The sequence below is a fragment of the Danio rerio genome, chromosome 10, assembly GCF_049306965.1.
Source record: "Danio rerio strain Tuebingen ecotype United States chromosome 10, GRCz12tu, whole genome shotgun sequence".
In the NCBI taxonomy this organism is placed as follows: domain Eukaryota; kingdom Metazoa; phylum Chordata; class Actinopteri; order Cypriniformes; family Danionidae; genus Danio; species Danio rerio.
The window spans coordinates 27896691-27919445 of record NC_133185.1 but is presented as its reverse complement, the minus strand read 5'-3'; the positions used below and the strand labels follow the sequence as shown (position 1 = coordinate 27919445).

The following is a 22755-nucleotide window of genomic DNA, read 5'->3' as shown; positions in this document are numbered from 1 at the left end:
CACTCATTCACCACTCATACACTATGACAATTTAGCCAACCCAATTCACCTGTACCGCATGTCTTTGGACTGTGGGGGAAATCGGAGCACCCGGAGGAAACCCATGCGAATGCAGCGAGAACATGCAAACTCCACAAAGAAATACCAACTGACTCAGCCGAGGCTCGAACCAGCGACCTTCTTGCTGTGAGGTGACAAAACTACCTACTGCACCACTGCATCACCGCTGTGTACATTTATGATGTAAATACTCACCTACCACTTTACTAGGTACAGGTGTCCAACTCCTCGATATGCAAATTTCTAATCAGCCAACCACATGGCATCAACTCAATGCATTAAAGCATGTAGACATGGTCAAGACGATCTGCTGCAGTCCAAACTGCTGATCTACTGTGATTTTCACGCACAACCATCACTAGAGTTTACAGTGAATGGTCCAAAAAAGAGCAAATATCCAGTTAGCGGCAGTTTTTTTGGCGCAAATGCCTTGTTGATGTCAGAGGTCAGAGGAAAAAGACCAGACTGGTTCAAGCTGTTAGAAAGGCAATATCAACTCAAATAACCGTTACAACCGAGGTAAGCAGAAGAGCATCTCTGAATCCACAACACATCCAACTTTGAATTGGATGAGCTACAGCAGCAGAAGAAGACATAGAGTGACACTCCTGTGTCCTAAGAGCAGGAAACCAAGGCTACAATTCGCACAGGTTCACCAAAATTGGACAATAGAAGATTGGTCTGATGAGTCTCGATTTCTGCTGCACCATTCGGATGGTAGAGTCAGAATTTGGTGTCAACAACATGAAGACATGGATCCATCCTGCCTCGTATCAACGGTTCAGGCAGGTGGTGGTGGTTTAATGTTTGGGAGATATTTTCTTGGCACACTTTGGGCCCATTAGTACCTGAGAATTGTTGCTGACCCTTTAAGACCACAGTGTACCTTCTGATGGCTACTTCCAGCAGGATAACACGTCATGTCATAAAGCGAGAATCATCTCAGTCTGGTTTCTTGAACATGACAAAGAGTTCACTGTACTCAAATGGCCTCCACAATCACCGGGTCTCGATTCAATAGAGCATCTTTGGGATGTGTTGGAAAGGGAGAGTTGTGTCATGGATGTGCAGCTGACAAATCTGCAGCAACTGCGTGATGCTATCATGTCAATATGGACCAAAATCTCAGAGGAATATTTCCAGTACTTTGCTGAATTTATGCCAAGAAGGATTGAAGGATAGAAGGTAGCTCTGATGGCAAAAGGAGGTCTAGTAAGGTGTACTTAATAAAGTGGCCGGGGAGTGTAAATACACACATGCATACATATGTTTGAGAAAACATTTATTTATATTTAGATATAAACTACATATATATATGTGATACAAATTATAGATAAATGTAAATATCTAAGTTGCAACATTGTTTTGTAAAGGGTTGTCTTTATGTATGTGTGTGTATCACATTTATATAAAACACATATAAATATAACACACACACACACATATTGTCAAAACAAACTTTTATTTTAAATGATTAACTATGATTATTTTTTGCCCAGCACTATTATTGATATTAATAATATCTATTATCTTATTCTTAGTATATTTACAAATAATAATTTATATGAAACCATGACAATTTAAATACTTCTGTAAAGCATTTGATACACTAATATTTAAATACATGGCAACATTTTTTTTACAATATATATTATGAATACATATTTATAGAAATAAAGAGTGCACTTACCACTTCAGACATCCGAGTCATTGCTCTCTTTGTCCTGAGTAAAATAAAAGAAGATGTTGTAAATGACCTGATCTTCAAGTAAACACACTCTCCACCACCAGTGTGGTTGGCTGTCTGTAAATAACATTAATGATTATGGATGTCAAGTACATAATTAACTGAGGAGGTGGACACAGGAGGTTTATCTTTCCCAGTGGGGTTAATCAGGTTAAGTACAATGTTGTCATGTGTGCTTGATGCTAATCCTGCCTAATCTGAGGACATTATCTTGATACATATCCGAAAGGTGGAAAGATTAATGCTTCAAAACAAAATGCAAACCAGAGATGTGACAAGAATGCGTTATCTGGATTAAAAATGATTCGATGTTCCCGGCCCACGTGCCTGTGGGAAAAGGACTTAGACTCATCCTCTTGGGGTTGTTTTTATATACTTCACCGGATGTGACTGATCAACAACCTCTCGAACAAAAGCTCTGAGACTAAATGGATTTCACGGTGGCTTCAAAAATAAACATGCGTGTTATAAGTGAAAAAGTGTAGTGATGGCCATGGGTTTACTCACTATTTACTTGAGTTCTGTTGAACGCAAATGAAAATATTTAGAAGAAAGCCGAAAACCTATAACCAGTAGGAAAAACAAATACTATAAAAGTGAGGTTTTCAGCATTCTTCATAATATTTTCTTTTGGGTTTAACAGAAGACAGAAACTCATAAAGGGTTCAAACAAGTAAAGAATGAGTAAATAATGACTGAATGTTAACTTTTGGGTGAACTATCCCTTTAAGGGTGGAAGGAGGCACTGTTCATTCACAACTCATACTGAGAAACGAACTTACTGAGAAGCGAACTCGCAACCTTTTGGATACAAGTCAAATTCTCTAAACATTAGGCCAATGTTGTATAGTAAAGGCTCATTAGGGGCTTTTGCACCGGTAGTCAGAGGAACTCATTAGTTGGAGGAACTCAATGGAGCAATCGTTTTCCTGGAACTCTGAAGTGATGTAACCCAGCCGACAAAGAAATCAGGCGCTGCATTTAGCAACATCAACAACTGGAGGACGCCATAATTGAGCCGTGTTTTCATTGTGTGTCGTTTGTTTTGTGAACGTAGACATTTAGGTTGAATAACTGAAACAGAAAAGGAGCACTAAATCACCTATGACAACCTGTAGTTCTACATACAATTGAAGTCAGAATTATTAGCCTTCCTGTATATTTTTCCCCAATTTCTGTTTAACGGAGAGAAGATTTTTTTCAACACATTTCTAAATATAATCGTTTTAATAACTAATTTCTAATAACTGATTTATTTTATCTTTGCCACAATGACATAATATTGTAGTATTCAGCTTAAAGTGCATTTTAAAGACTTAACTAGGTTAATTAGGTGAGTTAGGATAATTAGGCAAAATATTGTAAAATGATGGTTTGTTTTGTAGACAATCGAAAAAAATACTGCTTAAAGGGGCTAATAATATTGATCATAAAATGTTTTTTTTTTTTTTTACTGATTTTACTCTAGCTGAAACAAAACAAATTGGAGTTTCTCCAGAAAGAACAAATATTATACGAAATACTTTGAAAAATTCCAGGCAACACGATGGTTCAGTTGTTAGAACTGTCGCCTCACAGCAAGAAGGTTGCTGGTTCGAGTCCTGGTAAATTGAATAAATAAAATTGGCCATAGTGTGTGTGTGGATGAGTGTGTATGGATGTTTCCCAGTGCTGGGTTGCGGCTGGAATGGCATCCGCTGAGTAAATCATATGTTGGATAAGTTGGTGGTTCATTCCGCTGTGGCAACCCATGATATATAAAGGGACTGAGCCAAAGGAAAATAAATGAATGAATGAATGAATGAATGAATGAATGAATGAATGAATTAACGAAAAATTCCTGTTAAACATTTTTTGGGAAACATTTGAAAAAAATAAAAAAAAATCACTGGAAGGCTTATCATTTTTACTTCAACTGTATAAATGATCCAGACGCATCGGCTACAGCGTTCACTCAAACTCTGCCCATCAATGCCTGGTTTGGACAGCCAAAAAGACAACCACCATGTCTGAATGCATTCCTCAATCGTTGCATTAGTAAGATCTACCACGTCTACTAAAATGATGGTGAATTTTTGTTTGATGTCAACATTAAAGCCTTAGAGCAGGGGCGTCCAAACTATTTTGTGTAAAGGGCCGAAAACCAAATATCATCGAGACCTTTGGGCCAAAGATAAATATATCAAACTATTTTACATTACCCATTAAGTTGCCATGGGTAATTTCCAAATGTATTTAATAAAATTTTTAAATAAATAGAAAATATTACTTTAGATCATATTAACTAATAACATTTTAAATAATAACTTCATTCATTTATTTTGTTTTCGGCTTAGTCCCTTTTTTAATCCGCGGTCGCCACAGCGGAATGAACCGCCAACTTATCAAGCACGCTGTACGCAGCGGATGCCCTTCCAGCTGCAACCCAGCTCTGGGAAACATCCATACATTCTTATTCACACTCATACACTACGGACAATTTAGCCTACTCAATTCACCTGCACCGCATCTCTTTGGACTATGAGGGAAACCGGAGCACCTGGAGGAAACCCACACGAACGCAGCGAGAACATGCAAACTCCACACAGAAACGCCAACTGACCCAGCCAAGGCTCGAACCAGCGACCTTCTTGCTGTGAGGCGACAGCACTACCTACTGTGCCACTGTGTCGCCTAAATGATAACTTATTGCAATAAAAACAAACAATCCCATTTAAAACAGTGGAGTTCAATGCAGAGTACAACGGTCAAGCAGTCTCTGCATTGTCAGGTGACAGTATGTACATTTAAACAAAATCTGATTTAATTTACACCATTTAATTGAAACATTAAATTTCAGTTAGCTTTTAACAATAAAACAAACAAAGGGCTACATTAAATTTGAATTTAAACCATCCCTATTATCCCCATCACTGAGAAGAGAGGGCCCAAACAAAGGTTACCTTGGGCCCTAGTTTAGGATTATCTGCCTTAGAGCCTTTCTCTCATAAAAGTTAAGTTATATTGTTGTGGAATGAATTACTGGGAAAATATGCAAATCAGAAGAATCAGTAACTGAACATTTTATTGCACACCTCTGAAAGCTAATATCGAAAACGTAATAGCCTTTGAGACGCAAGATTGGTGTTAACAAGTTTCTAATCTCATCTGACTATTATGACCCAGCTATTTGACACGAATCAATCATGCAGAGTTTTAACCTGGTCAGTGTCCTGTAGTAAAACCATATCAGTGATCTGAAATGATGCTCATCATCTTTATCTGTGCGGCCTGTCTTCATCCAGCTAGACACTCAGGCCAGAGAAGCTCTGATAAAATGTCACCATCGGATCAGTGAGCCTGATAAATGTCACTCCAGGTTTTTTTTTTGTCAAAGACGTAGCGTGGGGGGGGTAGCATGGTATTTAGTGGCAGAAAATAGAAGCACTATGTACTTGAAAGAAAAGATAATACAAAGTGTAAACACACACAAAAATAGTGGATTGATGTTTTTAACCATTACTTATAGTAAATGTAGAAATATTTTCTAGTAGGGACTGGACTACTAATTTCCAAAGAATGGAAATTTACTCTGATAACGTCCCTGCCAACAATCAGCTCCTTTGAATTCCATGCAGTCACCATTATCCACCCCTTCTACATAAATGTGGTTGTCATCTACCGCCCGCCAGGTAAATTAGGTCACTTCTTAGATGAACTGGATGTTCTTCTCTCATCTTTTTCTAATATTGACACTCCCTTGTTGGTGCTAGGTGACTTCAACATTTACGTTGACAAACCGCAAGCTGCAGACTTTCAGACTCTGCTTGCCTCTTTTGACCTAAAAAGAGCACCTACCTCTGCTACCCACAAATCAGGTAATCAGCTAGACCTTATTTACACACGACACTGCTTCGCTGATCAAACAATAGTAACTCCACTACAAATATCCGATCATTTCCTTCTGTCTCTCAACATCCACATTACTCCTGAGCCGCCACACACTCCAACACTGGTTACCTTTCGCAGAAACCTACGATCTCTCTCACCCAATAGACTATCCACCATTGTTTCAGACTCTCTTCCTCCATCTTGCAAACTCTCTGCACTTGATTCGAACAGTGCCACTGATACACTCTGCTCCACACTAGCATCATGTCTAGACCGATTATGTCCTCTTGCATCCAGGCCAGCCCGTGCCAGTCCTCCTGCACCCTGGCTCTCGGATGCTCTCCGTGAGCATCGCTCAAAACTTCGAGCTGCAGAAAGAATTTGGCGGAAAACTAAAAATCCTGCACAGCTCTTAACATACCAAACTCTTCTGTCTTCTTTCTCAGCTGAGGTTACTTCGGCAAAGCAGACATATTACCGTCTGAAAATCAACAATGCCACTAATCCTCGCCTACTTTTTAAAACATTTTCCTCCCTCCTCTATTCTCCTCCTCCACCCGCATCCTCCACACTTACTACTGATGACTTTGCTACATTCTTTTGCACCAAAACTGCAAAAATCAGTGCTCAATTTGCTGCACCTACAACAAACATGCAAGGTACACCACCAACACCACACACACTCACCTCTTTTTCTCAGCTCTCTGAGTCTGAGGTGTCCAAACTCGTGCTCTCTAGCCATGCAACCACCTGTCCACTCGATCCCATTCCCTCTCATCTCTTGCAAGCCATCTCTCCTGCAGTCATACCAACACTGACTCACATAATTAACACATCTCTTGACTCTGGTTTATTCCCCACTTCATTTAAGCAGGCTAGGGTAACCCCACTGCTAAAGAAACCCAACCTGGACCATACGCTACTTGAAAACTACAGACCAGTATCCCTGCTTCCATTCATGGACAAGATTCTGGAGAAAGTAGTGTTCAATCAAGTCCTGGACTTTCTTACTCAAAACAATCTCATGGACAACAAGCAATCCGGCTTTAAGAAAGGCCACTCAATTGAGACTGCCCTGCTCTCGGTCGTGGAGGATCTCAGACTGGCTAAAGCAGACTCTAAATCATCAGTCCTCATTTTGCTGGACTTGTCAGCTGCTTTTGACACTGTCAACCACCAGATCCTGCTATCTACGCTTGAGTCACTGGGCGTTGCGGGCACTGTTATACAATGGTTCAGATCTTACCTCACTGACAGGTCATTCAGGGTGTCTTGGAGGGGAGAGGTGTCCAACCTACAGCATCTAAACACTGGGGTACCTCAAGGCTCTGTTCTTGGGCCACTTCTCTTCTCCATCTACACATCATCTCTAGGACCAGTCATCCAGAGACATGGATTCTCCTACCACTGCTATGCTGATGATACCCAGCTATACCTCTCTTTTCATCCTGATGATCCCTCGGTTCCAGCTCGCATCTCAGCCTGCCTGTTGGATATTTCACACTGGATGAAAAATCATCTTCAGCTGAACCTCGCAAAAACGGAAATGCTTGTAGTTTCTGTCAACCCGACTCTACACCATAACTTTTCAATCCAGATGGATGGGGCAACCATTAATGCATCCAAAATGGTGAAAAGCCTTGGAGTAACGATTGATGACCAACTAAACTTCTCTGACCACATTTCTAGAACTGCTCGAACATGCAGATTCGCACTCTATAACATCAGAAAGATCCGACCCTTCTTATCTGAACATGCAGCTCAACTCCTTGTTCAAGCTCTTGTTCTCTCCAAACTGGATTACTGCAACTCTCTACTAGCTGGGCTTCCAGCTAACTCTATCAAGCCTCTTCAACTGCTCCAGAATGCAGCAGCACGAGTGGTCTTCAATGAACCTAAACGAGCACATGTCACTCCGCTGCTAGTCCGTTTGCACTGGCTGCCAGTTGCTGCTCGCATCAAATTCAAAGCTCTGATGTTTGCCTACAAAGTGACTTCTGGCTTTGCTCCTTCTTATCTGCTCTCACTTCTGCAGATCTATGTGCCCTCCAGAAACTTGCGTTCTGTTAATGAACGTCGTCTCGTGGTTCCATCCCAAAGAGGGAAGAAATCACTTTCGCAAACGCTCACGCTCAATCTGCCCAGTTGGTGGAATGAACTCCCTAACTGCATCAGAACAGCAGAGTCACTCGCTACTTCCAAGAAACGACTAAAAACCCAACTATTTAGTCTCCACTACACTTCCTAATCTGCAATTGCCTCTCAGAATATCACACTAACTGTACAAAAAAAAAAAAAAAAACTAATACTACTAATACTTCCCTTCATAGACTTTACAGACCTGAAACTTGTCTATAGCACTTATTCATTGTTGCTCTTGGTTGTGTAAATTGCTTCCTTGTCCTCATTTGTAAGTCGCTTTGGATAAAAGCGTCTGCTAAATGACTAAATGTAAATGTAAATGTAAATTTTACCTCACTGTAAAATTTGGGGGGGTTTTCTTGAAAGGAGTCATTTTCATAAAGGCCTGGTGTAATAATACAGGGCTAATATACACACAAAAACTCCTTCAACTGCCTGAGGTTATTTTACATAATCACAATCATGCAATTTATGCTTAATTAAATATAATTAACTCCAGTACAATCTTTATGGTGAGCTGCCATATAACGATAGCAAAACTTCTCAGTACTTTAGCCTGAAGTGTTTCAGCTCCTCTGAGTCTCTGATATTATCCAATTCAATAAGTAGAACAGGCTTTTAGGATTTTTATATGAAGAACTGAGTGTTTTGAATACTATAGTATGGCTGCACAATACAAGGAAAATTTGCGTTATATTTGCCGTGATAAAAATATTTCTTACGATATAATTATCTTTTAAAAATACTATTTTAACAGCAACAATAAAAAATGATTAATGTAATGAACAAAATAAACAGGTAATAGTAGTTTTTCTGAGCTAGTTCAATCTAAAAAAAAATAAAAATGATAGATTGTAAAAACATCACGAATGACTGAAAACCTTGGAGGAAATTCTAATTCTTATTTGCTGTTGTCATTCTCCTCTCTTGTCTCCCCCAGCATCAGTATTTATTTTCAGCTATAGCTTCACCTACTAGAGAGCTGGGGAAGAAGATAGTAAAGGCATCATCTGATTGGTTAGTTTTGATAAACAAATACTTAGCACATTAAATTAATTAATTTATTGCACTTCTTTGTGATATGGAATTGTATATACTATCATCTAATACATTGTACATTGATTTGAAAAGTGTTTACAGTTACTGATCTGATACAAGTTTTACACTTATGATATAATCCAGCAAACAATTTTGTGTTTAATAGACGTCTAATAGAGATCTAGGCGTAGACAGCTTGGCTGAAACAAGGCTAAGCTTGGGCTGTCAGTGAAAATCTAATAGACATCTAAGAATAGCTCAAAACTAGACTAGTCGTCAAATAGACAGATTAGACAGACTTTCTATGTGTAGTCTTTCATTTCTGTTTAGTTGATGACTAGTCTAGTTTTGGCCTATTCTTAGACATCTATTAGATTTTCCCTGACAGCACAAATTTAGCCTTGTTTTAGCCAGCTATGTTTAGACGTCTATTAAACATCTATTAGACATCTTTTAGAACAAAAAATGCTTGGTGGGAAGATCCCTATTAAAAATGTTGTACTGTGTTACTGCTAGTTGAAACAAAAATGAAGTGTAAATAAGCGTTGTCTCCTACAGTGTACAAGTTTTATTTTCCTGCCTTTACTAAATTCAGAAGATTCACATACTAACTATGTATGTGTAATTTCAGTAAAACTGTTTCTATGTATATATCAACATAATGTCAAATTTGTTATTAAAAGGCACACACAACCTATCAATCAATTTATTATTTTTGCACTGAGTAATAAAATAACATTATTAACCAGTATGTTTTCTAGAAAACCATTTACAGAACGTGTTGTCTAATAAGGAACAAAAGAACAGCAACGTTAAAATATCAGTTCTGCTCAGAGTGAAACAAATGGATTTTTATTTTGTTTCTGGGCCCTTATATCAGTGTGAACAAGGTGCTATATTGTTTGGCATACCATATAAAAACATCCTAGAAAGTTCTGCCCGACATTTCAACACAGTTATTCCAGACTCAACTACATAATGTAGATGAAAGGAATGTTCATTTTCTTTTCGGTTTAGCCCCATTATTAATCAGGGGTTGCCACAGCAGAATGAACCGCCAACTAATCCAGCAACTGTTTTACGCAGCGGATGACTTTCCAGCTGCAACCCATTACTGGGAAACACCCATACACTCTCATTTACACACATACAGTACACTACAGACAAATTAGCTTACCCAACTCACCTATAGCTAAGTCTTTGGACTTGGGGACACCGGAGCATCTGGAGGAGAAACCCACATGCAAACTCCACACAGAAATGCCAACTAACCCAGTTGAGGCTCGAACCAGCACCCTTTTTGCTGTGAGGGGACAGCACTAACCTGAAGCAAATATATAAAAAGTAAAACTCCTTTTCTAAAAGTACAAACATAAAAAACAGTTTACATTTTATTTTCATTGTTACAGTGTAACTAATAACCATACTTACTAGTAGTATGTATGTAGTACAAGTGTATCAAATACACCCTGAAATAAAGTGTTACCATCACACTTTAACCATGCTATCTGCTAAAATGTCAAGGTTATTACACATTTAGTATAAATCTGTGAGTTATTTTTATAAGACTAGAATTAATTTACATTAAAAACATACATTTGAAATACTGTCCCTAAATATTAATTCACAGATGAGATTTCAATTATATTTCGACAATTAAACTGGTCTAACGTTACCCTTTGAAAGAGGCATCGCAAACACTTCCCCTAAACATGTAAACAACTGAACACTAAACTGGGGGCAAAAAATTGCAACACAAAAGTAACCTTTATAGGTTTTATGAAGTTTTCATAAAGTAAAAGTGACTCAGTTGTGCCTTTATTTTGTATTCACATCACGCGCTTTGTATCATCCGCCCCTGTTTCACAGCCAGTCAGATCATTGCTAGCGAAGAGAAACGAGGAAAATGTACTGTGAACGGTCTTAGTATCGTGAAACTTTTAAAGAATTGGCATTGGCGTGTACAGTGAGAGTGTGTCTAGTTACTGATAAGAACAGACAGTTATAAAGTGAGCTTTGCCGGAAGACTTTCCTTCCAGCCAATACAGCCCGTCCTGCAGCAAACAACAGCGCAGAAAGCACATTGATTGGAGGCAGCTGACTTAAAGACATGACCGAAGTTCACATTAGTGACACATTATTCAACTGTTGTGGTGACCAAGCATTTTCTTTCGAAATGCCTTCAAAATGGGGGATTATGCTCGCTAAATCTCCGCAGTAAACAGCTGTGTGTGTGTGTGAGTGATTACCGGTGTTGAGTTTTTGCCGTTTCCGATCCAGAACAGGTAATTGCTTCTGACTCATATGAGACCTGCCAGTATGCTGATAAAGACCGGTAGTGCGCATGCGCGTATTTGTCAAGGAAACTAAATAATTAGGAGAAATTGTATTGAAAGGGAATTGTTTTGGGGCTTTATTTGGTAATGTTTCGCTTTTTTCTGTACCTGATGTATTTCCCGCATGTAGCACTGGATAATGAAGCGGAGGAGCAGAGTTCGTGTTGCGGTGATAGGAGCCGGAGCGGCGGGCCTTTGCGCTGCTCGACATGTCCTGTCCAAACCGGAAACCTTTGACCCACCCGTGCTGTTTGAAATGACCAATCATTTGGGTGGGACCTGGTTCTATGAGGAACGAGTGGGTACATATGACAATGGGTATCCCATCCACAGCAGTATGTACAGGGACCTTAGGTAAAATATAAATAAATAAAATAATATATACATTCTTATTTGAAATCTTATTGACATATTTTCAGTAGTTTATAGGATAAAACACAAATTTAATTTTACTTCAAGCATTTATTAATGGCAAACCATGAAAACTGATGATAACTTTAAAGTGTTCTCATATATATATATATATATATATATATATATATATATATATATATATATATATATATATATATATATATATATTTATTTATTTTTTCGCTGTAATTGTTTTTCATTTGTGTCAATCCTTCAATTTTATGTGACTTAAATTTGCTTTAAGGACCAACTTGCCCAAGGAGATAATGATGTTCCCTGATTTTCCCTTTGATGACCACCTGCCTTCTTTTTTGCACCACACTTCAGTTCAGCAGTATTTGGAAAAATACTGTGAGAAATATGACATTGCTCATCATATCAAGGTATGTTTTGTCTTTAATCTGAATTCTGTGTATGCAGTAAAACTAAATCCATTTGAAATAAACACAGTTAGTTGCCTCTTGTGCAAATCAAATTTTGTGAAAAAAAAGGTGATATCATTTGTGTGCTTAACAGGGATTTAGTGTATAAGGAATTCACATGTTCTTGACAAGCAAAGCATGAATGGCGTTCTACAGGAGTGTGTGGCCTAATCACTTATGACCCACTTCATGTGCAGTTGTGGCTATAGAAATGTACATTTTCTTCCTTATACACGTCCCATTCATCATTATATCTTTCATAAGGGTGCTAATGAACACACCATTGATGGCCACACACTTCTGCTGAGACAAGCTTCTGCCCAACAGTCAAAGCAGCATAATGTAGAATAGAAAAATTTAAGAACTCAGAGGAAGAATGCAAAGACGTAGGATACTATTTGGTATTAGGACTGTTTGTGATTTGAGGATCAGAATATATACAGTGTGTTCCAAATGGGATATATCGCCTTCTGAAGGGCACTTTGGAGTGAAAATAAAAATGAAGTGTTGTTCCAAACCGAAGTGATCAAAACTGTGCACTTCGAAGGGCCCTTTGCAATGAAGGATTTTGAAGGGTACAACTTATGGGCACTCGAGGCACCCTTGATGGTTTGTGCAGGGAAGTTTTTTAACAACGAACAAAGACAAAAAACAGGAAAAAGTACAATAATAAAATTAAAGAAAAAGAAGAGTTGAAGAGTTAAGACATATGACAAATCTATTTTCAAATTTAGCTGCAAATAGAAAAAAAGCTTAAGATTTTAAAATATGTAGAGTTTTTTCAGTTTTATTTTTTATTTGTTACTTAATGTAAAGGTTGTAATCCATTTATATCTTAAAATTAGTAAAAATGCAGGGAAGTTGTTTGTGCCACATGAACTGAACTGAAGGCTCAGAGTTTGACCAAAAAATGTAATTATAGTTTCATAATATTTCTTTATGCATCTACTTTAATATTAATGAATGAAGTTATAAATAAAATAAAATACAAACATGCATAAATAAATGTTTATCGTAACGCATGTTTTGTGGGCATCAACTAATGTGCGACTAATATACAAAAAGATCAACAATGGTACACCACTATGATCGACTCCTTTCCAAAGAGGAGATTCCTTAGAAGCTGGCACTCTGGAGGGTAAACCCTTTGAAGGAATTAGGGCATAGGGATGAGCCCTTCCGAATGGAACACATCAATAGTGTTTCTTCACATAGTGACATCACCAACTGGCCTGACATGCGATGCTTACGAGTTTAGTTCACCCAAAAATGAAAATTCTGTCAATAGTTACTCACTCTCATATCAATCCAAACCCCCAAGACCTTTATTAATCTTTGGAACACAAAGTAAGATAAAAAATTTGAGCGCTTCCTCATCAAAGGTTTGTTTGAAGGACTTGTTTGAAGTCCTGAAAAGTACCAAAAGGAGGTCCTTAAAACAGACCATGTGTCAGAACATCAAATGATCAGAATATTATAAGACTAAGCGAATACTTTTACATGCACATAGAACAAAAATAACAACTTTATTCAACAGTTTTTTTCCGCAGTGTCAGTATTTTGTGGGTGTTCATGAGCAGTGTGCACTGATGTAAAGCCCAGGTGCCTGTGCGCAACTTCCTCCATTTGAAACAAAACACAGATATATGTCAGCAGTAAGACCAAGAAGAATAAACTGTTATTAAGTTAAAATAATAAGTTGGTAATTTTGTTATATTTATGTGCACAAAATATTCTCATAACTTGATCATATTCTGACTGAACTACTTTTTTGAGGGTGTTTTTATATTATTACATGGAACGAATTGGGAACATTGCTGTTAGTGGAGGATCAGAGAGCCCTCAGATTTAATCTAAAATATCTTAACCCTAGTGCACTGTTTAAATTTAATACCTTTTTGTTATGTTCGGGATGAAAATGTCCATGGAATTAAACCTGTAAAAATGCATTAGATAAATAAATATAAATATATATATATATATATATATATATATATATATATATATATATATATATATATATATATATATATATATATATATATATATATATATATATATATATATATATATATATATAAATAAAATTATTAGTTTTATTTTATTAATTTTTTTTTGCATAAATCTTTTAATCAACCTCAGTCCTGATCAAAACTACTAAATGTTTAAACGAATTACATGATTTTAACTCTTTAATTGCAGAATTCACAAATGATAACCATATTTGATGGTCCATAAATACACAGTCTTTGTTTTTATTTATTCCCAAGAGGGAAAATCACCAACAATCAAAGATGTATGATTATATGGTGTCATGGTTTTGCAATTTAAAAAAATGTGGTGATAATGTAAGCAAATGGGGCAAAAACATCCACCAACAGTAAATAAGGGAGAAAAAAATGAAAATCAATCAAAAATAATGCAACAAAGGCAATGTTGTTTCACATGTCCAATACTGTGATAAAAGGTAAAAAATAATAATAAAAATCCAGTTCACAGTTACTTTTTATATTGAAAATACATGATTTTGTGTGTATTTTTTTTTACCAAATCAGTCACATCATTTATGAATTTGACAATTAAAGGGTTATTAGATTTTTTTATTAGAAAGGTTGATTGACACATTTATGCAAAAAAAATTGAAAAACATATTTTTCTGATGAATTTTAACTGCAGTTTAATTTAGTGGATGTTTTCATCCTAAACATTTACTACAGGGTATAAAATTTGCCCTGAGCGTATCGTTGATTTCTTTAAAATTTCAAAGCATTTTCTCAAAATATGTGTCAAAATAAGATTAGTCACTAAACTCTGCTAGCTGAAACCCAGAAAAAGATATGACCATATTAAGACTCAAAATCACCCCAGAATGGATGAATACATCCCCAACAATACATAAGGGTTAATTTCTGAACAAAGGTCTCAGTGGATTGGAACAATGTGAAAGTATTTAATAACATAATTATCATTTTTGGGTGAACTAACACTTTATTACTGCATTTGCAATCATATCCATTGATTCGTATGAATGATTTTACACAACAAAACACTTTTAAAAATCCAAAGGCAAATTGTTAATTGTTGTGTAATTGTACCCTAAGTTAATTAAAGCCTAAGCCAGGACACAAACCATCCAAAGTAATTTATTTTAGGCCAAAATCATAGTATTTTAATAAATCGCCATCATTGTAACTGTGTTTTTGGGTTTATTTGGGAACTGAAGTAGATAACAACTCAATAACAATGAGAGAAGCTGAGGGTGTGGGCATTTTCATAAGTAAGCGGTAATAACTACAAAATGAATATTGATGTTTTTCACACACTGTGGCATTTAACTGTATTATGGATAAAGCATTAGGTGATAAAAGGCTATCTATCGGTCTCCATGTAAGTCTCAAAAAAGCAGTGCATCACTCAAAAAGACATTTATTGATATCTTTTTACACAGTGGCCTGAACAGCATGCCAGTCCACCTACATACAACTCTTAATAAACTGTATTAGTTGAGCTAATAGGGCGAAATGGTTCAGCCACTAGTGGTCTGAAAATGAAAATCATCGATCGGAGGTTGTAGGGGCCGCTGACCTCTGCTCACAGTCAAAGGCATCAGCGTCTCCACAAAATCGAAAGAGCCATCAAGTGTGTTTCAAAGCCTCAGTCGCAAGTATTTTTCTTACCAACGGAAGCAAGAATATTGCTTATGACAGATCGCTTTGTCCCTCACAGTTCAACACCGTGGTGGAAAAGGTGAAGCCCATCTCCATGGCAACCGAGACGGGGGGAGCTGTGACGTGGGAAGTAATTTCGCGCAGCACATGTGGAGAGCAGAACATGCAGACGTTCAACTCAGTGTTCGTCTGCAACGGGTGAGGAATGCCATCTTAAAGAGATCCTTTTATCTCGCAGACATGCTCAAACAGACACAATGGCATCTAATCTCCCGTTGCAGCTCCGCAGTGATGTTCTAAATGCATAACATTATTCAAATAGTGGCATGTTCATTTACCTCACAATATACCCACAGGCTTTTATCTCGCTGAGGTGATGTGAATAGGTATTATGCTCTGCATTCATGTGGCATTTCTGCAAGGGAATTCAGAAGACCACAGGAGCCCTTTAGCATCTCGGCGCTGACTCATTTTTCCTTGCCTCTTTCTGCAGGCATTACTCCGACCCCCACCTGCCCTACATTCCTGGAATAGAGCATTTTAAAGGTACAACAAATGATCACTGATCACTACAAATGCATAACCCTGAGAGGCCCAACCATTAGTCTCATCGCACCCCTGCGTTTTATCTCTCTGTCTCTCATCTTCCTTCATTTGTCTTTGTGTTCTTACATTGCTGTTATTTATTTATTTATTTATTTATTTATTGTAGGGAAAGTCTTACACAGCCACTCGTACCGCCATCCAGAGCCCTTCACCAATAAGTCTGTTGTGGTCTTGGGGGCCAAAGCATCTGGCGTGGACATTTCGATAGAGTTAGCCCAAGTTAACGCTCAGGTTGGTGACATACTGTTGAAATCAGAATTATTAGCCCCCCTGAATTATTATCATAATAAGTGATTTATTTTATCTTTGTCATGATGACAGTAAATAATATTTTACTAGATATTTTTCAACACACTAGAATTCAGCTTAAAGTGACATTTATAGGCTTAACTAAGTTAATTAGGTTAACTAGGCAGGATAGGGTGATTAGGCAAGTTATTGTATAACGATGGTTTGTTCTGTGGACTCTCGAAAAAAAAAATTTAAATTTAAAACAGCTTTTATTCTAGCCGAAAAAAAAAAAAACAAATAAGACTTTCTCCAGAGGAAGAAAATATCATCGGACATACTGTGAAAATTGTCTTGCTCGTTAAACATCATTTGGGGAATATTTTTGGGGGGCTAATAATTCTAACTGTGTATAAGTGTGTATACATACACATATATATATATTTATATATATTTATATATATTATATATATATATTATATATATATATATATATATATATATATATATATATATATATATATATATATATATATATATATATATATATAATTTTTTTGTTTTATTTTTTATTTTTCTTAACAAAATTAAGATTACAAAATTTACAAATTTTTTCTTAACATGCCAGTTAAAGTGGCACAGCTAGGTTTGGTTTTGAACTAGATGGTTCGTCTGAATGACTTTTTTCAGACTGGAACACTAAAGTTGTTGATTCATGCAGCTCTGGATGATGAAGGACCTGTCAAGCTACAAAAAATAACATTTAAATATTTTAAAGCAGCGTTATTTTAATATGATTAATAAATAATAGAATTTTAGTTGTAGTAATTTTGTGATTTTTTTTTTCTTTTGACTTTCACTTTATTTCAAGTAATGAAAGTGTTTATAGATTCAGTTTCAATCTTTAATCCCTGATTCAAACTGTTCTGAAGCTGAAAAACAATATTCATTTTCTTTTCGGCTTAGTCCCTTTATTAATCTGGGGTTGTCACAGCTGAATGAACCGCCAACTTATCCAGCATGTGTTTTACGCAGCGGATGCCCTTCCATCTGCAACCCATTTCTGGGAAAAATCAATAGAATGGAGCTATATAAATTATATTATTTTGTAAATGCATATTATAGATTCAATTAATATGTACATTAGTTTCATCTAATCAGAAATTGTAAGACGTCTTGAGGTTCACAAAATTAAAAAAACAGGATGATACATTTATAAATATCATTCTAAATATAAAAATCCACACCAGCACTATAACAATAACCTATTGGAACAAAATCATTGGAATCATTTGCAACGCAATGTAGAGCTGAGGAATGATAAAAACCATTGACAGTCAATCACCCTCTATTTGTTCTACATTCAACCACTTACCTGATATCTTTAATGTTTATTTCACCCAAAACTTAAAATTCTCTTATCCCTTACTCACACTTTACAGTGATTAAATAGTGAGTGAAAATTTGGTTGTAGGTGAACTACCTATTTAGGAGCTTTATGGATGGTGTGTATATATGGGCCTTTCTGATCTTAGAATCTAATGACACATAATAAACTCATGCAGTTTGTGTATGTAAAAAAATTATGTAAAAAACAACAACACTATAAAAAAAAAAACATTACAGAGAGCAGAAATCTGCCAAGCACTGCAGGGTTTATTGTTTAGAATTGGTACTGGTTAAAAAAAACATTCTTTTTGCATAGTTTTGCCTTAATTTAAAACATTTAAAATTTACACTTTTTTCATATAAAAACATAATTGTAGTTTGTAGCATCCAACTGATTAATATCTTTAATCTATATGCCACATTATGTTTAAATAGATCAGTTAGTGGAGAATTATAGGCTTTTGGTGACTATTTGCACACAATTACCACGAGAGCAATTAAACAGATAGTTCACCCAAAACTAAAAATTCTGTAATTTACTCAAACCCTTTACTTGTTCCAAACCTTTATGACTTTCTTCCTTTTGTTTAACAGAAAAGAAGATATTTTGAAGAAAGCTGGAAATATGTAACCATTAACTTACATAGTATTTGTTTTTTCCTACTATGGAAGTCAATGGTTGTCAGTTTTCAGCTTTCTTAAAAATATTTTCTTTTGTGTTCAACAGAAGAAAGAGAAAGGAAAAAAGCCACTTGAGGGTGAGAAAATTTTCAATTTTGGGCAAACTATTCTTTTAAAATTACGAAATGCATTTTCAACTGCATCTAAAAGTGGTTGAAAATAAACAAGGTCAAAATGTTTAAAACCCCATTTACTCCTGTTTTTCGTGTCATCCATTTGTAATCAGACAAAAACAAATCTAAAAAGGGACGTTTCACCCCAAAATAGTATATTAAATGCACTCACCGGCCACTTTATTAGATACACCTTCCTAGTACCAGGTTGGACTTCCTTTTGCCTTCAGAACTGCCTTAATCCTTCTTGGCATAGATTCAACAAGGTACTAGAAATATTCCTCAGAGATTTTGGTCCATATTGACATGATAGCATCATGCAGTTGCTGCAGATTTGTCAAGTACTCCATTGAATTACGATCTGGTGACTGTAGAGGTCATTTGAGTACAGTGAACTCATTGTCATGTTTAAGAAATCAGTCTGAGATGATTCACGCTTTATGACATGGTGCATTATCCTGCTGGAAGTAGCCATCAGAGAAAGGTTACACTGTGGTCATAAAGGGATGGAAATGGTCAGCAACAATACTCAGGTAGGCTGTGGCTTTGACACAATGCTCAATTGGTACTAATGAGCCCAAAGTGTGCCATGAAAATATTCCTACACTATTACAACACCACCAGCCTGAACCATTGATACAAGGCAGGAAGGATCCATCCTTTCATGTTGTTGATGCCAAATTCTGTCAAATGCCAAATGTTGCAGCAGAAATAGAGAATCATACAAAAGCATCTGGATGCAGCCTTTATGATGCAAGCTGAGATTGCATCACTCAGCGATGCATTGTCAGACACAATGCACTCAATGGAGTGAGTGATGTCACTGTGTCAGGTAGGCTTAGGGGTGGGGTTAGGTGAGTGCATTAAAAAGCGAGGCAATGTTTTTCCAACCTCCTATTTTCCAATTTTGGTGAGCCTGTGCGAATTGTCGCCTCAGTTTCTTGTTCTTAGCTGACAAAAGTGGCACCCGGTGTGGTCTTCTGCTGCTGTAGCCCATTTGCCTCAAACTTGGATGTGTTGTGTGTTCAGAGACGCTCTTCTGCACACCTCAGTTGTAACAAGTGGTTATTTGAGTATAGTATAGAACAGCCTGCCTGGCATCACCTTTCTTCGTATTCAGATGCTCGGTTTGAACTACAGCAGGTCGTCTTGACCATGTCTAAATGCCTAAATGCAATGAGATTCTGCCATGTGATTGGGTGATTAGAAATTTGCGTTATCGAACAGTTGGACAGGTGTACCTAATAAAATGTCCGGTGAGTGTATATACATATTTTCTTTTTTCTGTTGTACTCAACAGAAAATATTCAGAAAAATACTGGAAAACAGTATTAATTTACTTCCATTGTAGAAAAGAAAATACAACAGAAGTCGATGGTTACCAGTTTCCAACATTTTTTAAATGTCTTATTTTTTGTTCAACAAAAGAAAGAAACTGCAGGTCTGGAACAAGTGAAGGGGAAAAATGATGACAGAATTACTATTTTTGGGTGAACTATCCCTTTAATACAAGGCTTAAATGAAACGTTGTATCTTACTGGTTACTATTTCAAATCCTAAACGTCTACATATCTGTAAAGACAGAAAATTGACACCTGATCTCACTGTTTACAAGTGAGAATTGAGTGACTCTTCTGTCTCATCCAACAACTTATTTTTCATTCCAGGTGATTCTCAGTCATAACACACCAACTGTGTCCTTACCTCCACCTTTGGGCATCCGGCAGGCCAGCGCTGTTGTTGGTGTTTTGGAGGATGGCTCTTTACAGTTCCAGGATGGATCAGTGACCCGGGCAGATATTCTTCTCTTCTGTACAGGATACAACTTTAACTTCCCTTTCCTCTCTCCATCAGAGCTTGCCCTGGACATACAAGACCTTTTAGTGGCTCCTCTATATAAATACCTGCTGCCCCCTAGCTTTCCTTCCATTTTTTTTATTGGTATTTGCAAAATTATTTGCCCCTTCATACATTTTGACTGTCAGGTGAGCAGAGAACTTAATACAGATTGAAAACTTAGTGTGATTCGTTCTCACTGTTGCACATTTCGTTTTTATCCACAGGTTAAATTTGCTCTTGCTGTTCTGGAGGGCTTGATAAAACTGCCCACCCAGGAAGAGATGGAGATGGAGGTACATGGAGAGATGCAAAGAAAACAAGACAAAGGTGTGCAGATGAAGCACCTGCTCAATTTGGACAGGGATCAGTGGGGTTATTACCTAGATCTGGCCAAGATGGGCCAATTCACACCTCCTCTGGCTGTGCTTGAGAGTCTGTATGAGGAGGTACGCAGACAGAGGCAGAAAGACCCGCAGAAATACAGACTCCTTAACTATAGGCTCATTGACGCCACACAGTGGGAGCTTTTGGAAGCTCCGTCTGAACAAGCAGATTGATTGTTGAGAGACTAACATTTGAATGAGATTTACACACCTTTACTTTCATACCTGTAAAAAAAAGGTAGAAAGAACATCTGTAGAAATGATGAAGGAAGAAAATAGTTACTCTTAATAATTTCAAAAAGCATTTAGACAGATAGATAGATAGACAGACAGACAGACAGACAGACAGATAGACAGACAGACAGATAGATAGGTAGATAGACTGTTGTCTTTTTAAGAAAGGATATTTGATGAAATAACCCTGATTTTTCAATCTCAGCAAATGAAAATACCTGTTATTCTCACCAGTTGTCATTTCCTGAAAAAAAATCCTTTTAATTACAACATGATATTTAATTGATATTTGGAAGTAATGTTATGAGACTTTTACTTATAATATAAAACAATAAATAGTAATAATAATATTCATAAAACAAAATAACAAACAATATTAATCAAATAAATCCATAAAAATGTATCTTAATATTTTTCCAAAGCTATATTTCAGGATTATTTAGATATAATATATATTTGAACATATATGAAGGGACGAGTAATTACAGTGTATTTCTGTGTTTATCTGTCATCTAAACAACGGTTTGATCCATTTGTTAACATAATTATAATCATTTAAAATATATTTTTTAATAATTAAAGGACAGAATAAAAATGTTTCATTTATACATAAATGTTGGACTGATGGATGTAATGAATGAATGTAATGAATGAATTGGGAATGTTGGTTATTAAACTTATATTCAGATTTTATTTTCAATTATTGTCAGATTATTTATTTATTAACTATTACTTGTATTTTGACAAAACATTTAATTTTATGTCCACATATTTTAAAAACTGAATTGGTATTATTCTATAAACCTGAAGCTGATAAAATAAAAAAACTGAAATTAAATATGATATATAAAATTGGCTATTCTTACTAAACTCTCAAAGTTTAGAGTGAAATATTGTACTAATATTTAAAAAAAACACGTCCATCATAATAAAAGTGCATGACTATTTTTTGGGGTAGCGTGGGGGGTTACCATTTAATACATATCGTCTACACCGGATATGCCCAAAATAAGCCCCGTGGGCCATGGTAACCTTTGATTTGCCCCGCCATCCCATAGGGAAAATGATGTTGGGGAATGCCCAGAGTTTATCTCTTATTTAACAAAACTTTTTTTTTTCTTTTTTGTTATTGTTGAGCTACAAAAAAGCTAACTTAAATTAAATGTTTAAATTAAATGTTCAGATTTTTTTTTTTGATGTAGGCCTACATACTACAATGGACAGAGAACAACGCACAAGACAATGCAAAAGGATGTGCAGCTTAATGTTTTCAGCAATTAAATAGAATTGTTTGTTTTTATTTTATTATGTTGATTATACAATGTTTAAAAAAGCATTAACGTTTAAAGTAATCTTTTCTATTTATTTTGAAATATTATTAAATAAATTAGATAATTACCCATGGCGACTTTAATCCGATATAGTTTGTTATATTTTACAGTAACTTCGGCCCACAGCCCTCAGGTCAGGTTTAGTCTTTGGCCCGTCATAAGAAAATGTTTGGCCATCCCTGGTTTACACAAACATTTTAAAGTTTATTTTTTAATATGCCATCTCTATATATTTTCAGACTGTATAACTATGC

General features: G+C 36.2%; 2 protein-coding genes across 7 annotated transcripts in view; one reads left to right on the top strand and one right to left on the bottom strand.

Moving 5' to 3' along the window:
- LOC110440071 (uncharacterized) overlaps positions 1 to 21161 on the bottom strand; it is a 66213-nt gene extending 45052 nt beyond the window's left edge. Inside the window, exons 1-3 of one of the 6 annotated variants that reach the window (XR_012386307.1) lie at positions 20934 to 21161; positions 20419 to 20576; positions 1751 to 1784 (exon numbers count right to left, since the gene is read on the bottom strand). The gene's annotated coding sequence lies outside the window, so the exon portion shown is untranslated. Of the gene's footprint in view, positions 1 to 1750; positions 1785 to 10043; positions 10182 to 11106; positions 11185 to 11301; positions 11426 to 20418; positions 20577 to 20933 lie in introns of those variants that run through there. The other 5 variants (XM_073914709.1, XM_073914711.1, XM_073914713.1 and 2 more) reach the window with 5 other exon arrangements.
- Positions 10705 to 21868, top strand: LOC793236 (uncharacterized). Its single transcript, XM_001332932.10, has 8 exons — positions 10705 to 11142; positions 11324 to 11547; positions 11852 to 11990; positions 15756 to 15895; positions 16191 to 16243; positions 16410 to 16534; positions 20382 to 20699; positions 20778 to 21868. The coding sequence occupies exons 2-8, from the start codon at positions 11333 to 11335 to the stop codon at positions 21108 to 21110; spliced, it is 1323 nt and encodes a 440-aa protein (XP_001332968.4). The 5' UTR covers positions 10705 to 11142; positions 11324 to 11332; the 3' UTR covers positions 21111 to 21868.
- The last annotated feature ends 887 nt before the right edge of the window (positions 21869 to 22755 follow it).